At 41.7% G+C, this 23,321-nt stretch overlaps 1 protein-coding gene across 5 annotated transcripts; it reads left to right on the forward strand.

Annotated features, from left to right (window-relative positions):
* Positions 1–29: 29 nt before the first annotated feature.
* Positions 30–23,321, forward strand: LOC117712814 (uncharacterized). Of its 5 annotated transcripts, XR_013111836.1 has the most exons (6): positions 30–224; positions 2,297–2,466; positions 3,346–3,466; positions 7,473–7,636; positions 13,140–13,242; positions 13,641–23,321. XR_013111836.1 is itself a non-coding variant. In XM_076938494.1 (5 exons), exons 2-5 carry the CDS (start codon positions 2,426–2,428, stop codon positions 13,769–13,771), a joined length of 396 nt encoding a protein of 131 aa, XP_076794609.1. In that variant the 5' UTR covers positions 30–224; positions 2,297–2,425; the 3' UTR covers positions 13,772–23,321. The 5 variants fall into 5 exon arrangements, 1 of the variants encoding a protein (XP_076794609.1); XR_004607342.2 differs by lacking the exon at positions 2,297–2,466; XM_076938494.1 differs by lacking the exon at positions 7,473–7,636.

Consider the following 23,321-nt stretch of genomic DNA (forward strand, 5'->3'; position numbering starts at 1 on the left):
AATGGCTCTGCGCCTCGCGGGCTCCTCCCTTCTCGTAGCAGTGAACTGATCTGAGCGGTTGCGAAGGACTGAGACGCAGCTCAAAGCTGTCACTTACCGCCTGGAGTTCGTTCGGAAAGTTGAAAAAGCCTAGTCCTATGTAGGAAATCTATCCAGCTGTGTATTTACTTTTGCTTTTAGGGTCTGAAGCTCAGGAAGGTTAAGAAAACAAGGTCACACAGCTGGTAAGTGGCAGAAGAGAACACAATTATAACTCCAGAACAAGAATTTGCAGTTGTTTCGTCAGATGCCCAGTAGCGGTGGGAAAAATGTTAATTTATGCGACTCGTTTTGTCCACTTACCCCGGAACAGATAACATCTATTTATTCAAGCTATAGGTATTTTGCATAGGGTTCAGAAAATTGGAGCTAATCATACTGAGCACCTTATTTTGCCTCCAATCCTCTGCCCTAGTCTTTCTCCGTTCGTGTGTACACATTAGGCACTCGGAGATGTTAGCCCTCTCTCTGTCCTAATTGGTTTGTTTTGGTTTGGTTTGGTTTGGTTTGGTTTGGTTTGGTTTGGTTTGGTTTTTCGAGATACGGTTTTTCTGTGTAGCTCTGGCTGTCTTGAAACAGGCTCTGTAGAAGAGGCTAACCTAGAATTCAGAGATTAGGCGCTGTCTCTGCCTCCCGGTGCTGGGATTAAAAGCGTGCCCCAGCACGCCTAGTTGCTGTGCTCCTTAGTAGAATGAACCCTGAAAGACATTTTATAGATGTGATCACCTAGACTGATGGAAAACAACAAATAGCTCATCCACTAAGACTCCACTGTAATGGCAAGTGGCTGAGGCAAAGTAACACTTACGAGGTTCTCCCTTTAGCCTATGTGCTTGCTCAATTACATCATTTCCAGAAGTGTGGGAGAAAGAGGTCTAAGGATCAGCTCAAACACAGGGTATCACTTCCTGTCAAGACTCTCCTTGGCTGCCCCTTGGCTCTAGTCCCTTGAAAATTCTCAGAAGGACAATCCCTAAGATTAAATACAACAGAAACATGGCAGATGACAGCTTCTATTTCTGTAACAAATTCATCAATACAAATAAAAACGACTTTCATAATATCCAATACAACCTTCTAAATGTACATTGACAACCTATTAGGCCAGATGTGGTTGTGAGTGCCTTTAATCCCAGCATTCCAGAGGGTAGAACCAAGTAGATTTCTGTGAGTTCAATCAGTTTGTTTTACATAGTGAGTTCCAGGACAGGCAGATCTAAATAGTAAGTCTCTCTCTCTCTCTCTCTCTCTCTCTCTCACTCTCACACACACACACACACACACACACACACACACACACACACACACACACACACGGGCCACTGAAAAGTCCCATAAGCATCTTACAGGCAACTACATTTCTGAAGAGTCCCACCCCTGTCTGTTGTGTTCCTCTTTATAGTTCCTGGACAGGAGGGGCTTCTTGAGGTTCTTATGCAGATTCTTAAGCCTTGCAAATCCCATGATCATCCTCTTCCCTCCAAGATGTGTATTAATGGGTCAGTCCAGTGAGGAGCTCCTGTGTGTTACCATCATAACTTCTCTGATATAGGATAATGGTAGTATGATAATTTGTATATGCTTGGCCCAGGGAGTGGCACTTTTAGAAGGTGTGGCCCTGTTGGAGTAGGTGTGTCACTGTGGGTGTGGGCTTTAAGACCCTCATCTTAGTTGCCTGGAAGCCAGTCTTCTGCTAGCAGCCTTCAGATGAAGATGTAGAACTCTCAGCTCCTCCTGCACTAGATGCTGCTATGTTCCCACCTTGGTGATAATAGACTAAACCTCTGAACCTGTAAGCCAATCTCAATTATATGTTTTCCTTATGAGAGTTGCCTTGGTCATGGTGTCTGTTCACAGCAGTTATCTGTTCACAGCAGTAAAACTCTAACTAAGACAGATAGTCATGTCCAAACTAGAGGAGATAACTACTACTCTATACTATTATTATGTAATTGCATTAGTCAGGGTCCTATTTATGGGAATGAATATATATACATATATATCAGCTTATTAAAGTGAATTATAGACTGTGCTCTGGCTAGTCACTGTCTTCCAACAGAAAGGTCAAGAATCTAGTAGTTGTTCCGTCCATGAGGCTGGATGTCTCAGCTGATCTTTGGTCTATGAGTGGGGGGCAGTTCCAAAAAATAGGTTCTAATACAAGGGAAGGAATACCCCAGCAGCAGGACAGATGACCTTGCCAGTGAACGTGAAGATAAGCCGGAAAAGAGCAAAAGCTTCATTCTTATTTTTATAGGGGCTGCCACCAAGACGGTGGAAGAATACCTTTAATTCCAGCACTCAGGAAACAGAAACAGGAGGATAGATATCAGTTCCGGGCCCTCCTGGTCTACTTAGTGAGTTCCAGGATGGCCAGAACTACATCATGAGACCTGTCTCAGAAAAAGAAAGAAATATTTCTCACAGGTATGCCCAGCTGCTTGGGTTTGAATTGATTTTAGATATAGTCAAGTTGGCATCAAGATTATCCATCAACCAATCTTTAATTTATTCGTTCAATGGATATTTTTTAAGCCTGTGTCAGGCATTGAGTAAAGTGCTAGAGAAGCTGGAAAAAACAAACAAACAAACAACAACAAAACAGAACAGCTATGTTTTCTGCCTTCATGAAACTTACTGGAAGGAGAAAAACAGCATTTAACAGCCAAGTGTGTGGAAAGCTGCTTTGGCAAGACTGTGACAAGTCCTAAGAATGCCACCTATAGAGGACTGGTGGTGAGAACATATGATAAGTGATCTTGGTCTACACTGAGGTTGAAAGAAGAGTCTCCGAGCTGGGCAGTGGTGGCACACACCTTTAATCCCAGCACTTGGGAGGCAGAGGCAGGTGGATTTCTGAGTTCGAGGCCAGCCTGGTCTACAGAGTGAGTTCCAGGACAGCCAGGGCTACACAGAGAAACCCTGTCTCGAAAAACTAAGAAAAAAAGAAGAAGGAGGAGGAGGAAGAGGAGAAGGAGGAGAGACTCTGAGAAAAGAGATATTAGATAAAGTTCCACAAGGGTCATAGAAAGTCTCCAGGTTCTGGTGCACCACTCGGGAGGCAGAGGCAGATGCATCTCTGAGTTGGAGGACGAAAAGGAGGAAAGCATTTCAAGCAGAAATCCTAAAACTTCAGAGATTTCTGTGTAGGCCCCAAGAGAACAACAGATACTGTATAAGGAGGTGTGATCCTCTGGATGCTAAGACAGGCCACTTACGTGCAGCTTGGATATAAGAGCTGAAAGATATAAGAGCTAAAACAGCAGCAAAGCACTAACGTCCTGCTTTTATCTTTCCTCCTTTGAGCTGCCATGCTTGGTCATTCGATCACAGTGATGGAGAAGCAACCCATACAGATTGCATCTCTGGAGCCCCATGCAATTTGGTCATCAGCTATGTGATGTTACCTCAGACCCCAAAAATTAAGGTCAGTGTCCTTAATAAAACTGAAGATTCAGGGCTGGAGAGATGATGGTTCAGTAGTTGAAAGCTGCACTGCTCTTGCCTAGGAGCTGAGTGCAGTTCCTAATACCCACAGCTCCCAACCATCTGCAACTCCACTTCCCAGGGATCTAACACCCTCTTCTGACCTCCAGGCATGTATACGGTACACATAAATACAAGCACACGCACACATAAAATAAAATAAATCTAACAACAACAACAGCTAATCTGAAGATTTCCTCTCCCTAGGTGCCATCCATAAACTCAGTTGTCCTCCCTCACACTGCCTTGGCCTCTGTTCAACCAAGGACAAGTTGCAGTTTAACAATTCATTAGAATGATCTGCAGCACTGAAAGAAGCAATATGTTCACTGTAAGGGATATACAATCTGGCCTTTATCCCATAGTATCAGGACATGTGACCCTGCGGTGCACCATCGTCCTCCTAAGCCAGGAAGCTCTGTTGAGTTTCAGTATAGGAATTTTTTTCCTCCAATATTGGAGCTTAAAACCTAGAGCTTTGCTCATGCCAAGTAACTACTTTACTACCATTGGCTATATCGCCTATGCCTTGTTAGGTTTTTTCATTTTGATTCTTGTTTTGTCTTGTTTTGTTTTGAGACAGGATTTTGTGTGTGTGTGTGTGTGTGTGTGTGTGTGTGTGTGTGTGTGTGAAGCTCTTACTGTCCTGGAACTAGGTCTGTTTCAGAGTGGCCTTGAACTCACACAGATCTGTCTGCCTCTGCCTCCAGAATGCTGAAATTAAAGGCATGTACCACCACTGCCCAGCCTTTTTTTTTTTTTTCCAAAGAAAGACAGAGTCTACATAACCCTGGCTGGTTTCGAACTCAAAATGATTCACCTCCTCGGCTGGGATTAAAGGCAGATGGCACCACACCCAGCTGTTTTCATTATTCCTTCATTGCTGATCCTATGTATGCCATTTTATAAACTTCCTGACCATTCATCTTTGATTTGGAGTGTACAGTTCATGGAACCCAACCTCAAATACTTGAGCCCAGGATTGATCCAAGAAAGCATATTCTGTGATTGGATAAGGAATTAATAATCTATTTCTGCCATCAATGGATCAGTGGTATAAAGTAAAACAGAGCTGTCACAAGGAACTGGTCAAGTCACTGAAACTTTCTGCAGTGTACTAAAGAACAGACCATGGGACAGATCTCATGGGAAAGATCCTGTGATGTTCAGAAAAGGAAGTACAAAGTTCTAAACAGTGACGACAAGAACTTAAGAGGAGTGATTACCCTAAAATGTATTCATTATATTTTTATTTTATTTTTTGAGACAGGGACTCGTGTATCTTAGGCTGGCCTTCATCCTGCTAGTCAAGGAAGACATTGAACTCTTGGATTTCCTGCCCCCACATCTGGTGTACTGAGATTACAGGCAAATGCTAGCATGCCTTGTTACTCTACAATTTGTAGTATGCCCAAGGCCGCCAGCTTCTCAAATACAAAATGAAACCAAAAAACAAATAAACAAACAAAAAAACAGAACAGAAAAGACCAGAGAATCTTCTGAGCAGCTATGGGAAGGCAGAGCAAACTGAGGACTAAGTATCAGAACTCAAGCATAGTGGGAGAAGGCCAAGTGAGAACTTGGAAAGAGATAAAGCACTCCCCTTAAGTCATGATGGAAAAACTGAGGGAATAACTGAAGCTCTAGTGTCATGTACCTTTAGTTGACTTTACAAGTCATAATTTTGTTAGGCATACAACCGGGCTATGCTAGCAGCCTCCCACCAGCCTGGCTAGAGATAACTGAAAAGTATTATGCTGACAGCTGCCTGGTTTACTTTTTAGGATCTTGGTTCAGTTTTAACTCTTGAGGCTTGCTCACCTATCTAGTGGGTAAGCTCTTTTATGTCAGGAAGCCAACATCAAACCATCAGACAATGCTAACACCAGCATTTTGAGAAGATGTATCCAAAAGTGAGCCATGATCCTACATAGACAGAAATTGATTTCTTCATATCCAAACATTCTCAGGTGCCTACATCACCTGCTTCTTACTTGTTAACCATCCCTAAACTCTATCCTTAAGAGGCAAATCTGAGCCTTAGACCTCTGTTCTCCATATATATGGGCACTTGGGAGGCCAGAGGCAAGAGGATCATGAGTTCAGAGCCAGCCTGGGCAATGTAGTAAAACCCTGTATATAAAAAGGGCAAGGCACTGGAGAATTTTTTAATAAAAAAATTAAAAGGTATTTGAGTTGTCTGTAAAATACTCATACACCTAAAATAAATAAATAGCTGGGCAGTGGTGGCTCACACCCTTAATGCCAGCACTCAGGAGGCAGAGGCAGGCAAATCTCAGAGTTTGAGGCCAAACTGATCTATAAAGCAAGTTCCAGAACAGCTAGACCTAAATAGAGAAACTCTGTCTCAAAAAAAAAAAAAAAAAAAAAAAAAAAAGAGTAGATAGATTAATTGATTGAATACACTTGGCCCATAGGGAGTTGCACTGTTGGAAAGTGTAGCCCTGTTGGAGGAAGTGTGTCACTGGGAGCGGGGGTGGGGGGTGGGGGGTGGGGGGGTGAGCTTTAAGACCCTCCTCCTAGCTCCTTGGAAGACAGTCTTTTCCTGTTTGCCTTTGGAATAAGATGGGATATAGACCTCTCAGCCCCTCCAGTGCCATGCCTTCTTGGATACTGTCATGCTTTCTGCCATGATGCCATGATGATAATGGATTGAACCTCAGAACCTATGAGCTAGCCCTAATCAAATGTTGTCGCTTGTAAGAGTCCCCTTGATCATGGTGTCTCTTCTCAGCAATAACTAAAACTAAGATGCTAAAACCCTAACTAAGACAGGCAGGCAGGCAGGCAGGCGATAGATAGATAGATAGATAGATAGATAGATAGATAGATAGATAGATAGATAGATAGATAGGAAAAAAAACCAAAATGACTCCCTCTGCCCCCAAAAGTACTCTTAGTACTAGACACCTAGAGTCTTCATTAGAAGAGAACAACTAAAGATAGATTGTTGGGAATGAAGACAGGCAAAGAGATTTCTATTCCTGATTTCTGATTTCCGGTCCTTTGTATTCTACTGTTAGGGAAATAGCTTCATTAGAGGTCATCCATTCAAAAGGTACATGGTGCTCTAAAGGGTAGTATGCCATTTTTGTAAGGTGTTCCCTCCAGCTGGTGCCTCTAAAGTGGCTCTTGGAACTACAATATGTGATATCACAATAGTCCTTAAGTTTGTGTGTTTGTTCCTAATGTAATAGAATAAGTCTGATGTGGACTGGCTGATGTAATGGGATAATATATGGCTTTTTAGCATCTTCTGTATAATGGATGCCTTCTAATAGGTACACTATGCCCACTTCTCTATGTTTTTTAATAAACCTGTTGTGGGCCTGTGGATGCCATATTGATAATTGGAAATCAACCATAATGGAAACAAACTTTGCTTTCCTATGTGTTATGGTTTGTATATGCTTGGCCCAGGGAGTGGCACTATTAGAAGGTGTGGCCCTCTTGGAGTAGGTGTGGCCTTGTTGGAGTAGGTGTGTCACTGTGGGTGTGGGTTTTAAGACCCTCATCCTAGCTGCCTGGAAGCCAGTATTCTGCTAGCAGCCTTCAGATGAAGATGTAGAACTCTCAGTTCCTCCTGTACTATGCCTGACTGGATGCTGTTGTGGTCCTGCCTTGATGATAATGGACTAAACCTCTGAACCTATAAGCCAGCCCCAATTAAATGCTGTCCTTATTAAGAGTTGCCTTGGTCATGGTATCTGTTCACAGCAGTAAAACCCTAACTAAGACACCATGTTCCCACTTCTCTGTTTCTATTTGCACATTGCATTGCTCCATGAATTGTTTTGAAAGATACATATTTCTCTTTTGCTGTTGGTATGGCTATGATCTAGAATCCACACTGTGGTTCTCCTATTGGAGTTTGTCATAAAACCTACACATCATTTTTTTTCTCACTCAATACCCTTATACTATAGGGTCTTCTGGGTCATGTGGTATGAGGGGCCAACTTAAAGCTTTGGACCTCCTTCTATGCCATCTCTACATGAGCTGAAATACTATTCTAAGAATATACTGTCTCTGGGCCTGAAGAAGCTGTCTTAGTGACCTCTGCATTCCTGTGATGAGAGCTGCAAGACAGGTAACTTCTCCACTTTGCAAATACCCCAGTTTGCCTCAGGTCCCTGGAGTCTAACAAACTATTCGTATGATGAACTCCAGGGTCTCTTATGGTGTGTTTCCCTCAATGGTACATATGGACCACTAAACTTTCCAACCTCCTAGGCACACATTCTTTCAGGAGCTTTAGTTATATGGGATGCTTACACACAGCTTCTCTTCTCTCTCTACATTTTCACACTTTGCAGATATTTTCCTCTTGGGGAAATCCCAGGAAGAGCTCACCATTTCAGCATCCCAATACTAGCCTGATATCATTGGTCCACATTTATCCCCTGAGTGGGATTTATAGGCACTGTGCCGTCTTGCCTTTTGATTTTTGTTCTTGTGAGTTAGCACGTCCGCAGGTGACTGCCATTGACTTTCTTCCCTCTTGAGTCCCAGGATACACTTGGCAAAGAACAGTGTCTGCCCTCTGAACACCTGCAATTCTACTCAATAGTTTTTATAGAGCTCAGGACATATGCATACAATTTTATCAATTATATACATAAACATTTCATAATCGTTAACAAAGGAAAGCTAATTAGTATATGAGTATATGTATCAACTCATATAGTTTTTAGTTTTTTTATTTTTAGAAAGTTGGGTTTTTTTAAACATTTACTTATCGTATGTGATGGGCACATGCATCGTGGAACAAATGTAGAGGTCGGAGAACAACTTTTGAGAGTCAGTTTTCTCCTTTCATTATTTATGTTCTTGGGATTGAACATGGGTCTTCAGGCTTGGTAGTCATCGTCTTTACAGACTTAACCAATTTGGTACTAACTTGGGGGTCACAGTCTGTCTCCCAAGATGTCAGATTCTGCTACCCACCCAAGCCAGCAGACAAATTAATAGTAAGAAGCAGAAAGATGAGATTTATTCAAAATGGCCACATTGAAAGCAGAACAAAGAGACTCCGTAGCCCACTCCACCACCCACCATTCTATTATTAGGATCCTGAATTGAAGTTAAAGTTTAAGTAGAAGGCCAGATATACAACTAAGCAATCCGGTCATATAGTAGTCACCCATCACCAACTCATCATTGTGTGACATTTTTCTAGAGACTTCTGGCTGAAGCCTTTTTCATCTTCCAGTATAGGATTTCCTGAGAAATTTCCATTTCTTTAGAATGGGAGAGACAAGTGTATCTTCAGAATGTCTTCATTTCTTCCAAGCCTGTTCCAAGCTTCTCAAATTATGTAGTGCTAGGGAGTGAACCCAGGACCCTTGCATGCTAGGAAAGTGCTCTATCACATCCCTTCATCCCTAGCCTTCACATGGCTTTGAGAGTTTGTTTGTTTGTTTGGGTTTTTTTGTTTTTTGTTTTGTTTTCGTTGGGAGAGTGGTAAGGGGTTAACATTAGAGCTCTACTGTCCTAGAGAGAACATAATATCTTTTGTTTTGTTTTGTTTAAATAATTGTTTGGGGGTTTTTGAGACAGGATTAGACTCATGCTGGCACTAGACTTGTGATCCTCCTGCCTCAGCTTCTCATGTACTAGGATTTCAGACATGCACCACCACATGCATTATATTAGAGAATTTAATTTGCCAACATACTCAGTGAGTAAATCCTGTCACCTGTTCTCATGCTACTAATCACCGTCCTTTCATCTGGACCTGAACATCCCTCACATCTCTTGTAGAACAGGTTTGGTGGTGATGCTTTTATTTGTCTGAGAACATCCTATCAGTTCTGTATTTCTCAGGGGTGGCTTCCTTGGGCTAAGTATCCTTGGCTGGCAGTTTCTTCCAGCACTCTGCTGAGAAACTCACAGCCAATCTTATTGGAGACAGGGCTTGCTTGCCCTTGTGTATCACTAGACTGGTTGCTTATGTTACTTTCAAAATTCTGTCTTCCATTTTTGTCTGCTTGGTTTTTGGATGTTTTGGGTTGGTTTTTTTTTTGTTGTTGTTGTTTGTTTTGTTTTGTTTTGTTTTGTTTTGTTTTGTTTTGTTTGAGAAGGGGTTTCTCTGTGTAGCCCTGGCTATGCCAGAACTCGCTCCAGTAGACCAAGCTGTCCTCAAACTCAGAGATCTGCCTGCTTCTGCCTCCTGAGTGCTGGAATTAAAGATGTATACTATAATGGCTCAACTCATTTTTTTCTTCTTAACTAGAAAATTTCAAGTAAGCTGACTTCCATCCAGTTCACAAATTTTTTTTTCTTGATTATGGTGTTGACATGACTTACTGCATTTTCATTTGGGCTCCAAGAATTCCCATTCAGTTATTTCAGATTCTGATCCCCTTGTTATGCTTGTTCATGTCAAATGTTGTTTTCTTTATTTTGAACTACAGCTTTACCTTCTTTCTTGTCTTTCTGTTGCTATAGGATCCAGCCCAGAATATCATGCAAGCACACAAATCCACAGCTCTCTTTTTAAAGGGAATAAGAGATAGTTTATTCTGGAGTCATCTTGAGTGATAATGACTCAAATGTCCAGATACAGTTTTCCCCAAATTCCATGTTCCAATGTGGAAGTGGTTTCATGAAATTTGATAGCTTTACAGAACAAAACCAACCATAAACCAAGGCAATTTAAAATACATTTGCGGGCACATTAGAGAGGCAGCAAGATGGGGAAAGCTTTCTATAGGCCCAAGATGGTGTCTGACGACATTCTTAGCTTTTGCTTTGGTGGAAGCTAGTGGTTTGCTTTAATGGATTAAAAAGCTTTTTGGTTTTGTTTGGGTTTTTTGTTCATTTGTTTTGTTTTTGAGACTGTATAGCCCTGGCCTCCACAGAACTGCAGTTCTAACCAATTAGGCTGTACAGACCCAGCTTCCTTCAGAAGTTCTCATTCATATACACTCTACCCAGACCTGTAACTATAAGTCACCATTTTATTTTGTGGATTACTGAACTCCTGGAACCCAATTAATTTTCATTCCTTGTCAGGTGATCCATAGGTGGCCATTTCCCTGAATCAGATTCTAGAACATCACAGTTCCTTTAACAGCTTTCTTCCCCACCCCACCCCCCCATGAGACATGGGGTTAGAGAGAGAGAGAGAGCGCGCAGAGGGCCCCATGCCCTCTGCAGGTGGACGCCTTACGGCTGCGCCACCGCCGGTTCACTCTTTAACAGCTTTCTTTATAACAGCTTTCTTTACAAGTGTTCCTCAAAGTCATATACTGTCCCTTTTCCACTTGAAGTAGTCAGCTATTGTGGTCTTGTTATAGAACTCGAAAGTAACAACTTGTGCCCCAAGACAGGTCTGGCCACCTGTCCTCAACAAGCCAATGTAAAAAGCCAAATTAAAAATGAAGAGAAAAAAAAAGGGGGGGGATGCATGTAGACTAGGATGGCCTTCAATTGGCACAGTTCCTCCTGCCTCTGCCTCCCAAGTGCTGGAATTAAAGGTGTGTACCACCATTCCCAGCCACATATTTTCTGTAGATACACCCACTCTACATATCTTGCCACTTCCCAGGATACACCTGCTCTACAACCTCTTACCACCTTCTAGGTGGTGGATATATGGAAATTTTCTTTCTTTTTTTTTGACCCTTCAGAGTGAGATCATGGGTTAATAGCTTCACTTTGGTTTTTCCTAAAGCAGTTTTCTGAAATCATCTACTTAGAGGCTTCTTGGACTTTTTTTATACAGAGAATTTTCATGTAACACCGGGTATATAGGTGTATAAAGTAAACACATACAGCGAGCATTTACTGATTATAAATACTCAAGGAATATATTTTAAAATAATTTCCGAGCATGCATGTAATTTTATCATTTATCAAAGATGAAAGCAAATTTACATACTAATGAAGTGTGTATGTTTATTTATTTTTACATAAAGAATTAAATAGCCGGGCATAGTGTTACATGTCTTTAATCACAACATTTGGTAGGCAGAGGCAGCCAGATCTGTATGAGTCTGAGGCCAACCTGGTCTATATAACACGTTTTAGGACAGCCAGAGGTTCATAGATGCAGGAAGCTCACAAGGTTGTACTCCTAGCTGGGGAACTATTGGCAGTTTACAGATACTAGGCATTAGGAAAGTAATTTTTCTTTGGGAGGGTGGTACACTGCTCATGCCCCAGAGGATGGCCCTACACTTATTTACATCCCCCAAAAGTTTATGTGTTTGAACTACTATCCCCAGCAAGACTGCCATATAAGGGCTCCAAACCCTTCTGAAACAGCACTACAGCAAGGGATAAGTGTTCAGACATATGAGCCTATTGGAGATGATCCACAGTCAAACCACAGCACACATCCATGTAATTAATATGCAAATTTGATTTCCATACCAGGTATCTTAGTTAGAGCTATCATTACTGTGATAAAACACCATGACCAAATTAACATGGGGAGCAGGGAGGAAAGGGTTTATTTGGCTTACACTTCCATATCACTGTTCATCAAAGAAAGTTAGGACATGAACTCAAACAGAGAAGGAACTTGGAGGCAGGAACTGATACAGAGGCCATGGAGGGGAGCTGCTTTCTGGCTTTCTCCCCATGGCATATTTACCTCCTTTCTTATAGAACCTAGAACCATAATCCTAGGGATAACCGCATCTACATCAGTCAATGAGCTAGGTCCTCCCACATCAATCACTAATTAAAATTTAACAAATGCTCTACAGGCTTGCCTACAGCCCAATCTGGAGGCACTTTCTCAATTGGGGTTCTATTCTCTCAACTGGCTGTAGCCTATGTCAGATTGACAGTACACTAGTTATCACACCAGGTCCATGAGATGACCCAGTAGATAGAGGTACTTACTGCCAAGACTAGTGATTTTGGCTTGGTCCTTAAAATCCACATGGTAGAAAGAAAGAAGTGCCCTTCAAGTTGTCTTTTGACCTTCACACGTGCTCTGTGGCATGTGTATGCATATATACACATATACACTCAATAAAAATGTCATAAATATATTTAAAAATGTCAGTTGGGCATTGGTTACACACACCTTTAATTCTGGTATTCTAGAGGCAGAGATAGGTGGATCTCTGAGTTTGAGACTATCCTGGTCTACAGAGCGAGTTCCAGGACAGCTGGGGCTACACAGAAAAACCCTGTCTCAACTCCCCTATGTCTTTAAAATGCATCTATACAAAATAATTGTTTTAAAGTAAATTTCTTTATATTTCCAGCAAATGTTTTATTTTGTATCTGTATGTGTATACACACACACACACACACACACACACACACACACTGAGGCAAGGGCTGAGGTTGTAGCTCAGTGGTAGAGTATTTGCATGTATAAAGGGGGTTTGATCATCAGCACCTGAAACAAATTTCAAGTGAAAAGGGGTTGCAAGTGAAAAATATTTAAGAACTCCTGACCCCAGTTCAAGAAGCAGATCTGTTGAGATTGTCAACAACTGCAGGTCTTAGATGTGGGAGGGGGCACATCAGCAAGTTAGGGATCCTGTAGGTGAGTTAGTCTGAAATGCCACTATAAGTGTAGGACATACAAATGTGTAAACCAACTCCACTTTCTCCTCTGTCTTCAGATAAAACTCCAATGTAATGACTCCGCAAGTGTGTCAGTGCTTCCGGACAACATCCCTCCAGTGGGCAGAAGGACCCCTTGGGCTGCAGCCCGGAAGGGTCTGGGTAGGAAATGCACCTGATCTGAGCACCTGATTTTTCTCTTTTCTTTTTTCTTTTCCCTCCTCTCCACTCCTCCTTTCCTTCCTTCCCTTCCCTTCCCTCCCTCCCTCCCTCCCTCCCTTCCTTCCTTCCTTCCTTCCTTCCTTCCTTCCTTCCTTTCTTATTCTTTCTTTGTCAGATTCAAAGACCCACCAGCCCTATGCAAAAACTCAAGAGCAATCTGAAAAAGCTGCCACTGAGCAGTGAAACAAATAAAATTAACAATTATGCTACATTGATATACCATCATCCACTATGCTTATATCTGACAGTTTGGAAGCAAAGAAAACATAGTTGCTGTCTTTAGCAGGTTCAAGGAGACCATATCCTCTGAACAGTTCTGTTTTCTTCTACATTCCCAGGCACTAGATGGTTGGAAAAGATGCCAACTGTTGTTGAAGGATCTTCTAAAGCTGTTCCAGTTAACAGAGATGAAAGGATGGATCTGTTCAGCATTGTGGAGGTCCTAGCAGATCAATGGATGAGCTTCTGACAGCATCAACAACAATTAGGCCTTCTCTGCTATCTAAATGAATGTCAGACATTAGAAGACACCACAAGAGTGCAGATGCCAAAACTCAGGCTAAGGGAATGTTCTTGAGAAACAACCACTTTTCTTCAGAAAAGAATGGGAGAAGAGGGAGGATTCCGTGGGTTAAAACAACCTAAACACTTACCACCGTCAGCCTCACTGACTGCTTATCTATTAGAAATCTAGCCAAATAAGCCGTGAGATAACTGGGGAATTAGAACAATGATCAGACATATCCTCATATCAGGAATCACTTAATTTTAAATATATGATAAATGGACTGGAGAGATGGTCCAATGGCTAAGAGCACTTGCTGCTCTTGTAGTGGATTGGGGTTTGGTTCCTAGCACATACACAGTGGATTACAGCTGACTGTACCTCCAATTTCAGGGGATTAAACATCATGGGCATTGCATGCATGTAGTGCACATACATACCACACAGGCAAAACATTCATACCCCCCAAATTAGCAACATGTTAAATGCTATTGAACTTTTCACATATTCCAATGAACAGCAATGTTTTTAAGAAAGCAGTAGCATCTGAGTTACAGTCTGGATGGTTCTCCCTTTTACAAAGTGGAGTAAGTCAGACAGAGTCATTAAAGAATCCACACGCAAGTATCCTAAGCCTGAATAATAACACCACCAAAAAGTTATGTAGAGGATAAATAATGAGAGGCCTGTCTTCGAATGAAAGCCTCAGTGATAAAAATCACAGTAACACAATCAACATGGTATCGGTATCGGGGCAGACAAATCAGTGGAACTGAACAGTGAATCCAAAAATAGATCTCAGCATATATCATAATTTAATATGTGACAAAGGCAGTATTTCAATTCTGTGGGAAAGAATGGCTTATTTAATAAACAGTGCTGGTGTAACTGGCTATTCATCTAGAACAAAATGAACTTGGGTCTCAATTTCACAAGTCTCAAAACAGATTCTAAATGGATTAAAAACTTAAGTGTAAGCAGTAAGCCTTAGAGAAACATTCAGGTAGCTACATTCAAATGTGGGTGACAGAGAAAACGTTCTAAAAACTGAAACCAGGAACTTGGGAAATGGGAAATGTGTGGTAACAAAACTCAAAACCTTTAAACAGCAAAAGATGCCAAGACAAGTCATGTCAAAACTTGAGTAAAGCATGTGAAACACAGATAACACATGAGGGGTAAATATTTCTCACACACAGCAAACTCAGAGAAATTGATAAAGGAAAGATAAAACATTCCATTTTTTAAGGGGCAAAAGGCATCAGGGAATTCACAGAATAAGTGCAAGTAACTAATAATCATGTCAAAGGTTTTTAAACTCACCAGCATTTGGGTATTGGAAATTAGGATGATAATGAGTATCTAGTCAGATGTGTAGGCATACACCTATCATTCCACACTCAGAAGGTAGAGGCAGGAGAAACAAGGCTAGCCTTAGCTACATAGTGAATTTGAGGTCATCCTGAGCTTCATGAGACCCAGCCTAAAAAACACCAAATAAAATACCCCCACTAAATATTAGGCATTACTTTACACCCATGAGATTAAAAACATTCAAAAGACTATTACTATTGCAGTGTTTGTGAAACTGTGAACTGTTATTGTCTTTGGAGAGAAAATAGTCTTAAAGACATCTATTAAAGAATCCACGCAACCTTTGCCCCAGTGATTCAACCCCTGGGCATGTAGAAATAATTAACAACAAGCCAATACGGAAGGATTTATGCAAAATGGTAGTAGCAAAAAATTAAAAGCAAAGTGAACGCATACCTATGAGGGAAGAGTTTAATAAATCTCTCTTTTTGCTGAATTTACAAATATGCTGAATAGTGTCTCTGCTTCATAAAATAGTAGGCTTAGACTTCCAAGGAAGAATTGGAACTCTTTGTGAACTAGGATTCTCACAAGCTTGGAAGTGAGAAGGGCAAGCCGCTGGAGTCTTATGGCTCCTGGAGACAGACTGATATACACTGGTGTGTGCGTGTGCCTGTGCATGTGCGTGTGCATGTGCGTGTGCGTGTGCGTGTGCGTGTGCGTGTGCGTGTGCGTGTGCGTGTGTGTGTGTGTTTATGTTTGTAAGCAGACTTCTATCTTTTTAAGATGGCATGAGATTAAGAACATTGTAAGGCATGGACTGCATGGGGTTAACAATGGCTCTGCCACTCTGGGGTAAGATCTGGGGAGATGCTGAAAGGAGGGAGGTGAACAAAGATACCGATCTAAAGTTTCTAAGAACGTCATTCAGATTTAAAAAAAAAAAAAATCTAGTGTTAGAGGTGCAGGTGTGGCTCACACCTTTAACCCCAGCATTCATGAGGCATGGGAAGGTTGATCTTGACTCACCCTGGTGTACAGAAGGAGTTCCAGGACAGTCAGGGCTACACTGTGAAACCATGTCTCAAACAAGACAAAACAAAACAACAAAAACCTATTGTGATATGCTATTAATGCATCTTCATCTTACTGAGCTTATTATGTGCCTTTCTTGTTTCTGTGACCAAAGTCAAGACAAGAAGCAACTAAAGAAGGAAGGGTTTGCTTTGACACTTGTTAGGGGAGGGAGGCATTATGGCAGGGAAACCATGGTGGGAGAAGCAGCTTTCAGTTGTGATGACAGGATCTCTTAAAGCTGCTAGCTCACACCTATGTGTAACACAAAGCAGAGAGGAGACAGAAAGTGGAGTAGACAATAAAGTTCAAGTCCACCAGTCCTCTCCCAGAGAGATGCTTCCTCCAGTTAGGTTCTACTTCTCAAATGTCCCACAACGTCTACAAATAGTACCACTAGTTGGAGACCAAATATTCAAACACCCATTCTTATGCGAGAAACTTTGCATCCAGACCACAATCATATGTTTAAACATTGTATATGTGTGTGTGCATGTATGCATATGTGTATATTTCATGTACATATACATACAATAATATACACTATATTAGAACAAGATGGAATTAAATATACCCAAGTATTTGAGAATGTGATTGATAAACTATTAAAAATTTAAAAAATGGTAACATATGTGATAACACTATTTTTGGCAAAGTGGACACATGCAAGAAGGTCTACAGAGCTGAGTTAGGTTAATGCTTACACTGCTACTGTGCCATGCAAATGATAGGAAGGGACAAATGCTATGTTGTTACCCCAAAGGGAGTAGAGGTGGGTTCCATAGTGGATTGTTTCTTTTACACATAATTGTGCTGTTTTACTTGTTCAATCAGTCTGAATGCTTGTAATTTGAAATAATAAATAAAAAATACACTCTTTCACCTAAAGATATGATAGATTCCATTCTGCATTGGATTCTTCTTCTTTTTTTTCCCTTTCCCTAAATAGTTTCTTGGTCCCTCTAGCTTTCTCTTGTTATTGCTCTTTTTGAGTCAAGTTTGAGGTTTACAGTATTTTTTCGCCTCTCCTATGACAGTCTGGTTGCTGTCCTTTCTTAATTGTTTGTCTCTTCCGTGTCTGCACTCTCCTATGTGGATGCCTTATCCAGTCTCAGGTCTTTAAATGCAATGCCCGTATTTACAGTCCCCCAAGTCTGTATCTCTTCTCAGGGTTCTCCTGGGCTCCAGACGCTGGATTCCTGACTACTGACAGCTGCACTTGAACATCTGTTTAGACCAATCTCAATACAACTCCAAATGGAACTTTTGACCAACTGCCCTCTGACCCTTCTCATCTTTTCCAAACTTTATGTGACCTCAAAGGGATTTCTATCTCGACTCAGTTTGTGAGACTACACATGGGTTATCCATAACTCTCTTGGAAATTTCTGTTCCCACTACTTTCAAAAAACTATTCCGAACAGGTGACTTTTGCCCCTCCCAACTTCAACCCTGAGCAGCAAAACTGCCCTCGCTGTATCCCTGGTTTCCCCATGCCTCTTCTTGCCCCTCATACAGTCAGTCCTCAGCAGTCACCCTTGACTGGGTATGCATTCGGCTCCATCCCTCCCTCATTTAGGACTCTCAATTCTCCACTCCTCCATACACTCCCTCACTCTTGCCCTTCATTTCCGTTAAGGTCATCCCCAAAGTCCATGTAGGGACATGTACAGACGCTCAATCCTTGTGACCCCCAGCCTCAGCCCTTCCACTCTCCCAGCTTACTCTCACAGGCCACTGTGGCTTCTCCCACTGTGGCTTCTCTGCATTTCTTCCAACCTGTCAGGCATACTCCCTCCCAACCTTGTGCCTCTGCACTCTCTGCTTCTTAGAATGCTCTTTCCCCAGGAGAGTGCTAAGAGGACTTTCTTCACTCCTCCCACAGGCCATCCTGGAATGCCTTACTTAGTCAGAACCCATCCTCCTACCCTGACACAATTCATGTTTCATACCTCTCACCCTTTTCTGATCCACCAACATGTTTATGTTTCGCTTTGGTTTTCTGAGATCAAGCTTAATGTAAAATAGGATGGCCTCAGACTGGCCATGTAGAACTCTAGATATTGTTCTGCCTCCCAAGTGCTGGGATTACAGGTGTCACACATGAGACACTTTTGTTATTTATCTGCTTATATAAGAAATCTCTGAGAGGCCTGGTGGGATATTGCAAGTCTTCAATCCTAGCACCTAGGAGGCAGAGGTAGGTGGATCTCTGTGAGTTCCAGGGCAGCCTGGTCTACAGAGCAAGTTCCAGGACAGCTGGGGGCTACATAGTGAGACCCTTTCTCTTATCAGCAACAAACAAACAAACCAAATAAACAAACAAACAAAACCAGAAAAAGAAAGCTGCTAGAGTCAATCATGTCATCCTAATCATTGATGTTATTCAGATGCCTGGAACAGTGCCTGGAACATGAAAGATACTTAAGGGCTGGGGAGATGGCGCTTACTGTTTATCTAGCCTAGTGTACTTGTTAAGTTTTGCATTGCTGAGAGACTCTATCACAAACAAAACAAGATAGACAGGGGCTAGAGAGATAGCTCGGTATCTAGGAGCACTTGCTGTTCTTCCAGAGGACCTGGCTTTAATTCCCAGGACCTGCTTGGTGATTCATGGTTGTCTAACTCCAATTCTAGGGGCACTGATACCTTCTTTTGGCCTCTGCAGACCCCAGGCACCACATGAGGCACACAGACAAAACATCCATACACATAAAACAAATAACAAATAAATAAAAAAAACGTTTAAAAAGAGAAGGGCTGGAGAGACCGTGCTCCATGGCAAAGAGTGCTTGCTGCTCTTGCAGAGGACTCTGGTTCAATTCCCAGCACTCATGTGATGGCTCAGAACTGTCTGTAACTCCAGATCCTAGAGGATCTGCCATCATCTGTCCTTTTAGGGCACTACATGTACAAGGTGCACAGTCACACATGTAGAAAAAATAACACACACACATAAAAATTAAATGAACCAAAACTCCAAGATAGACAATACTTACGGAATGACTACTAAGTTGTCTTCCGTGTTCCACATGTAGACACACAACTCCCCCAGCTCCAGGAGCAACACAAGGACAAACTGTGTTAGCTCTACACGTGCAACTCTGAGCTAAACCAGTCCTCCTAAGCTTTTTTATTTTTCATGTATTATTTTACTATTTTATTATTTTATACACACACACACACACACACACACACACACACACACACACGATGCACAGGAAAGGGAGCTGATTCTCACCTTCCCCATGTTTTCCCCGGGAATGAAGTCAGACAACAGCATAGGTGCCCTGTCCTGCTGGGCCTTCTCACTGGCCCCTTTCCTACCTGCTTTAAGCAACTGGTTTCAGTAAGATGGTTTTTGCTCTTGACTTTAAATCCTGATGCTTTCTCTCTCCTAGGAATAATTCTGTGTTTGCAGCTTGCTGTAGAAACTTTCTGTTGTTCTTCCATTCACTGTGATAGGCCAGTTCTTCCCTAAAAGTAACTCTTCAGTGCTTGCCTAGGATTTGGCAGTTGAAGGTCTCTCTTATCAGTCCCTCAGTCTTCTACCTTGAAAGTCTGCTTGTTTGTGAGTCAGTTGTCCTCACATCTGCATGATTCTGATGAGTTGGAGTTCCTGGACTCTGGGCCTCGGTGGCCACCCTTCCTTTTACAAGGTAGTTTTATGCAGCTTGACTGGGCTGCCAGCCACCACTGTCTCTATGCCCAGCTGCAGCCTCTGTACCCTCACCCACACTGTACCCTCACCCACACTCACCAAGACACTATGAAGGATGCTTCAGATTCAGAGAGGAAGTGAACGGCACAAATGTGCGATAATAAAAAATGTGTTCCTAATGCCTGACACTCCGTTTCCTTCCCACTGATCGGCTCCATCGTAAAATCAAAGATAGCCACCTACATTCTTAGGGGGCTCATTGAAAATCTCAGGCAGCTGGAAAACTTTCTAATCTCCTTTTACCATGGCTCCAGTAGTCAGATTAAAGACGGTTCAAAATTCAAATATGCATCTTTAGGTCTGTTTTCAAAATTACCAAAAGACCAGCTTTTGACCATTGACTTCTCTGCCGAATAGGCTTTCCCTACCAAAATAAATAAATAAATACATGTTAATTTGAGAGTTTGGGAACATGTTAAACTATTTTTATCTAACACACCTTAGCATAGCATTTCCTGCCCACATAGTATTTCTCAGTCACAGAAAAATTTGCTTTAAAAATTCTCTCCTTTCAGAAAATGATATTCTCCATGCTCTGGTTGTTTGATATAGTTCTGTAACATGTTGCATTTGAGGGACAAACTGGTCTCTGTTCACTCATTTGTCCAAGGCCAAGTATGAATTAGTAAAGATCACAGAGTCACACAGTCACCCAAAGTGGGTTATCTACTTGTTCCTTTTGCATTTAATGTATATGGATGCTCTGCCTACATTTATGTCAGCATACCACAGATATGCCTGTCGACCTCAGAGGGCAGAAGGGATGGTCAGATCCCTGGAACTGGAATTACAGACTGTTGAGAGCCACCATGTGGGTGCCGAGAATTGAACTGTGAACCATGAAGGGCAGCCAGTGTTCTTTACTACTGAGCCATGTCTAGCCCCTGATGTGTTCTCTCTCTCTCTCTCTCTCTCTCTCTCTCTCTCTCTCTCTCTCTCTCTCTCTCTCTGATTGTTTATCAGACACACCAGAAGAGAGCATCAGATCCCATTGCAGATGGTTGTGAGCCACCATGTGGTTGCTGGGAATTGAACTCAGGACCTCTGGATGAGCAACCAGTGCTCTTAACCACTGAGCCATCTCTCCAGCCCCTTTTCTTTTTCTTGTTTTGTGTATGTGTGTGGTACTAGTGATGGGACCCAAGGCTTTGTGCACACTAGCTAAGGGCTCTGTTGTTGAGCCCTTCATCTTAGTCTATTATTGTGATTACAAGATACTGAGTCAGTATTTCTCTCAATTGACAAGGCCTCCTACAGTCCCTCCCAGAAACACTCGTCAGATAAGAAGGCAGAGAGCAAGGACTATGCTTTGCATCATTCTTTCTGCATTGTCTAGCTTAGGTGCTCTAAAGCATATGCCTTTAATCCTGGAGGCAGAGGCAGGCGGATCTCTGTGAGTTCAAGGTCATCTTAGTTTACATAGTGAATTCCAGGCCAGGCAATCTCAAAATGATAAATAAATAAAATTTTTAAAAATGTTCTTCCAGAGAATTGAGATTAGATCTTTCAACTACCTTAGTCTCAGACTCAGAGTGCAGACCTATGTCATCAGACCTAGCTCAAAATTGTTATTCATTTTTTAAAAAAATGAGTAATATATGTAGTTACGTATATAGTCTATGTAAAATATATTGTACATTTGTATATTTAAATATGTGTGTATCTATGTATGTATGTACGTTTATATGTATATAAAGTCTCACTTGCGTGTGTGTGAATGTGGATGGATGGATGCCATGAATTCCATGTTAAGTCAGAGGACTTGGCTGTCTCCTTCCACCTTATTTTTAGGCAGGATGTGTTCTATTTATTTTATTTTTATTCTTAATTATGAGAATACATGGGGGTGGCAGTAAATGTGGGTGCTCTTGGAGGCCAAAGGAGGGCATCCACAGACACCTAGAGCTGGAGTTCCAGACAGTTGTATGGGTACTAGAAACTGAACTCAGGTCCTTGTCAAGAGCAGTGTGTGGTGCTCTGAACCACTGAGCCATCTCTCTAGCCCCTCTCGTGTGTTTTGTTTTGTTTTTACACTGGGCACTCCAGTTTGACCTGCACATTTTGGGACAATTCTCTTGTCTCTACAGTAGGAGTGCTGGCTCTCTGTAGGAGTGCTAGAATTACAGGTATGTGCCATTTGGATTTTTTAAAGGATTTATTTATTTTTGTTTTCTGTGCAGTAGCGTTTTGCCTGCATGCATGTCTGTGTGAGAGTGTCAGACCTCCTGGAACTGGAGTTACAGACAGTTGTGAGCTGCCCTGTGGGCACTGGGAATTGAACCCAGGTCCTCTGAAAGGACAGCCAGTGCTCTAACCACTGAAATATCTCTCTAGCCCCCACATTTGGCTTTGTATGTAGTGTCTGGGAATGGAACTCAGTTCATCAGACTTACATGTCTAGTTTTTCTTACCCATCATGCATCATCGAAATTGATATTTTTAAGAAAGTCACTTTCACTTTGACTACTGATATCAAGTAATGCAGAGAAGAGATCCTGGGTTCTCTATGGAGTAGGAACTCCGCCTGACAACAGAGGACAGGATAGACCCATTTCTCCCAATCTCCTGCTTAGTCAATAGATCCTTGGCCTGAGCTGGTGCTGGGTCCTACCTTCTCCCTTTGCTCAGTCCTGCAAGCCACCCCGAAGAACTCCTACACCTCTGCTAGGAGAGGTCAGATTACAGCTAAGAGCATTTGTGAGATTCTCCAAAGAACTCCTGCGATCTCACTTCTAAACTGTACAGAGCACTGGGATGAATCGTTAAGAATAAGATGTATGCGGCAGGACCCCCACCTTTGTTGAAAGTTTTCCCATTAGTTGAATATCATGATAGTAAATAAGTTCTTCTTTGTGCTCATCAAAACCTTTTGGAAAATTTGCTCTTCACAGTTTTCCTCTTCACCCAGATGAAGGGATGTGGACAATTATTGCTCATCATCTTCTGTATTATTTGCAGGGACAATACAAGAGTTCTCTCTTTAGTCCATTCTATTTTCACTTTTACTTGTGAAAAATGAAAACCTACTTTTCATTCCTTGTCATGTTTTGGATGCTGTTCAGAACTTCCACGTGACTGTTAAAATGTGGCCGAAATGAGAATCTATTGACTAGATCTTTGTAGAGATGGTAGCTTTCGAAAGACCAAAACAATGGGAGAAATTAAACAGGAAGTGACAAATTTAACTGTAAAGTTCTTGCGTTTCTGTGCTGTAGAAATTAATAATGCTAGCTGGGAAAGTACTTGTATTATGCAGCAAAGCTAAGACTCATATGTGTGAACATACATGTATATGATATCTAACAAATTCAATTATGTTTATGAAGATATACTTATGAATTGTACCTGCTACTAATGAATATTTACCAAATAAGGTATTTTTAATTAGAAAAATCTTTTCGAAAA

This window comes from Arvicanthis niloticus, chromosome 7 (assembly GCF_011762505.2).
Source record: "Arvicanthis niloticus isolate mArvNil1 chromosome 7, mArvNil1.pat.X, whole genome shotgun sequence".
Lineage (NCBI taxonomy): Eukaryota > Metazoa > Chordata > Mammalia > Rodentia > Muridae > Arvicanthis > Arvicanthis niloticus.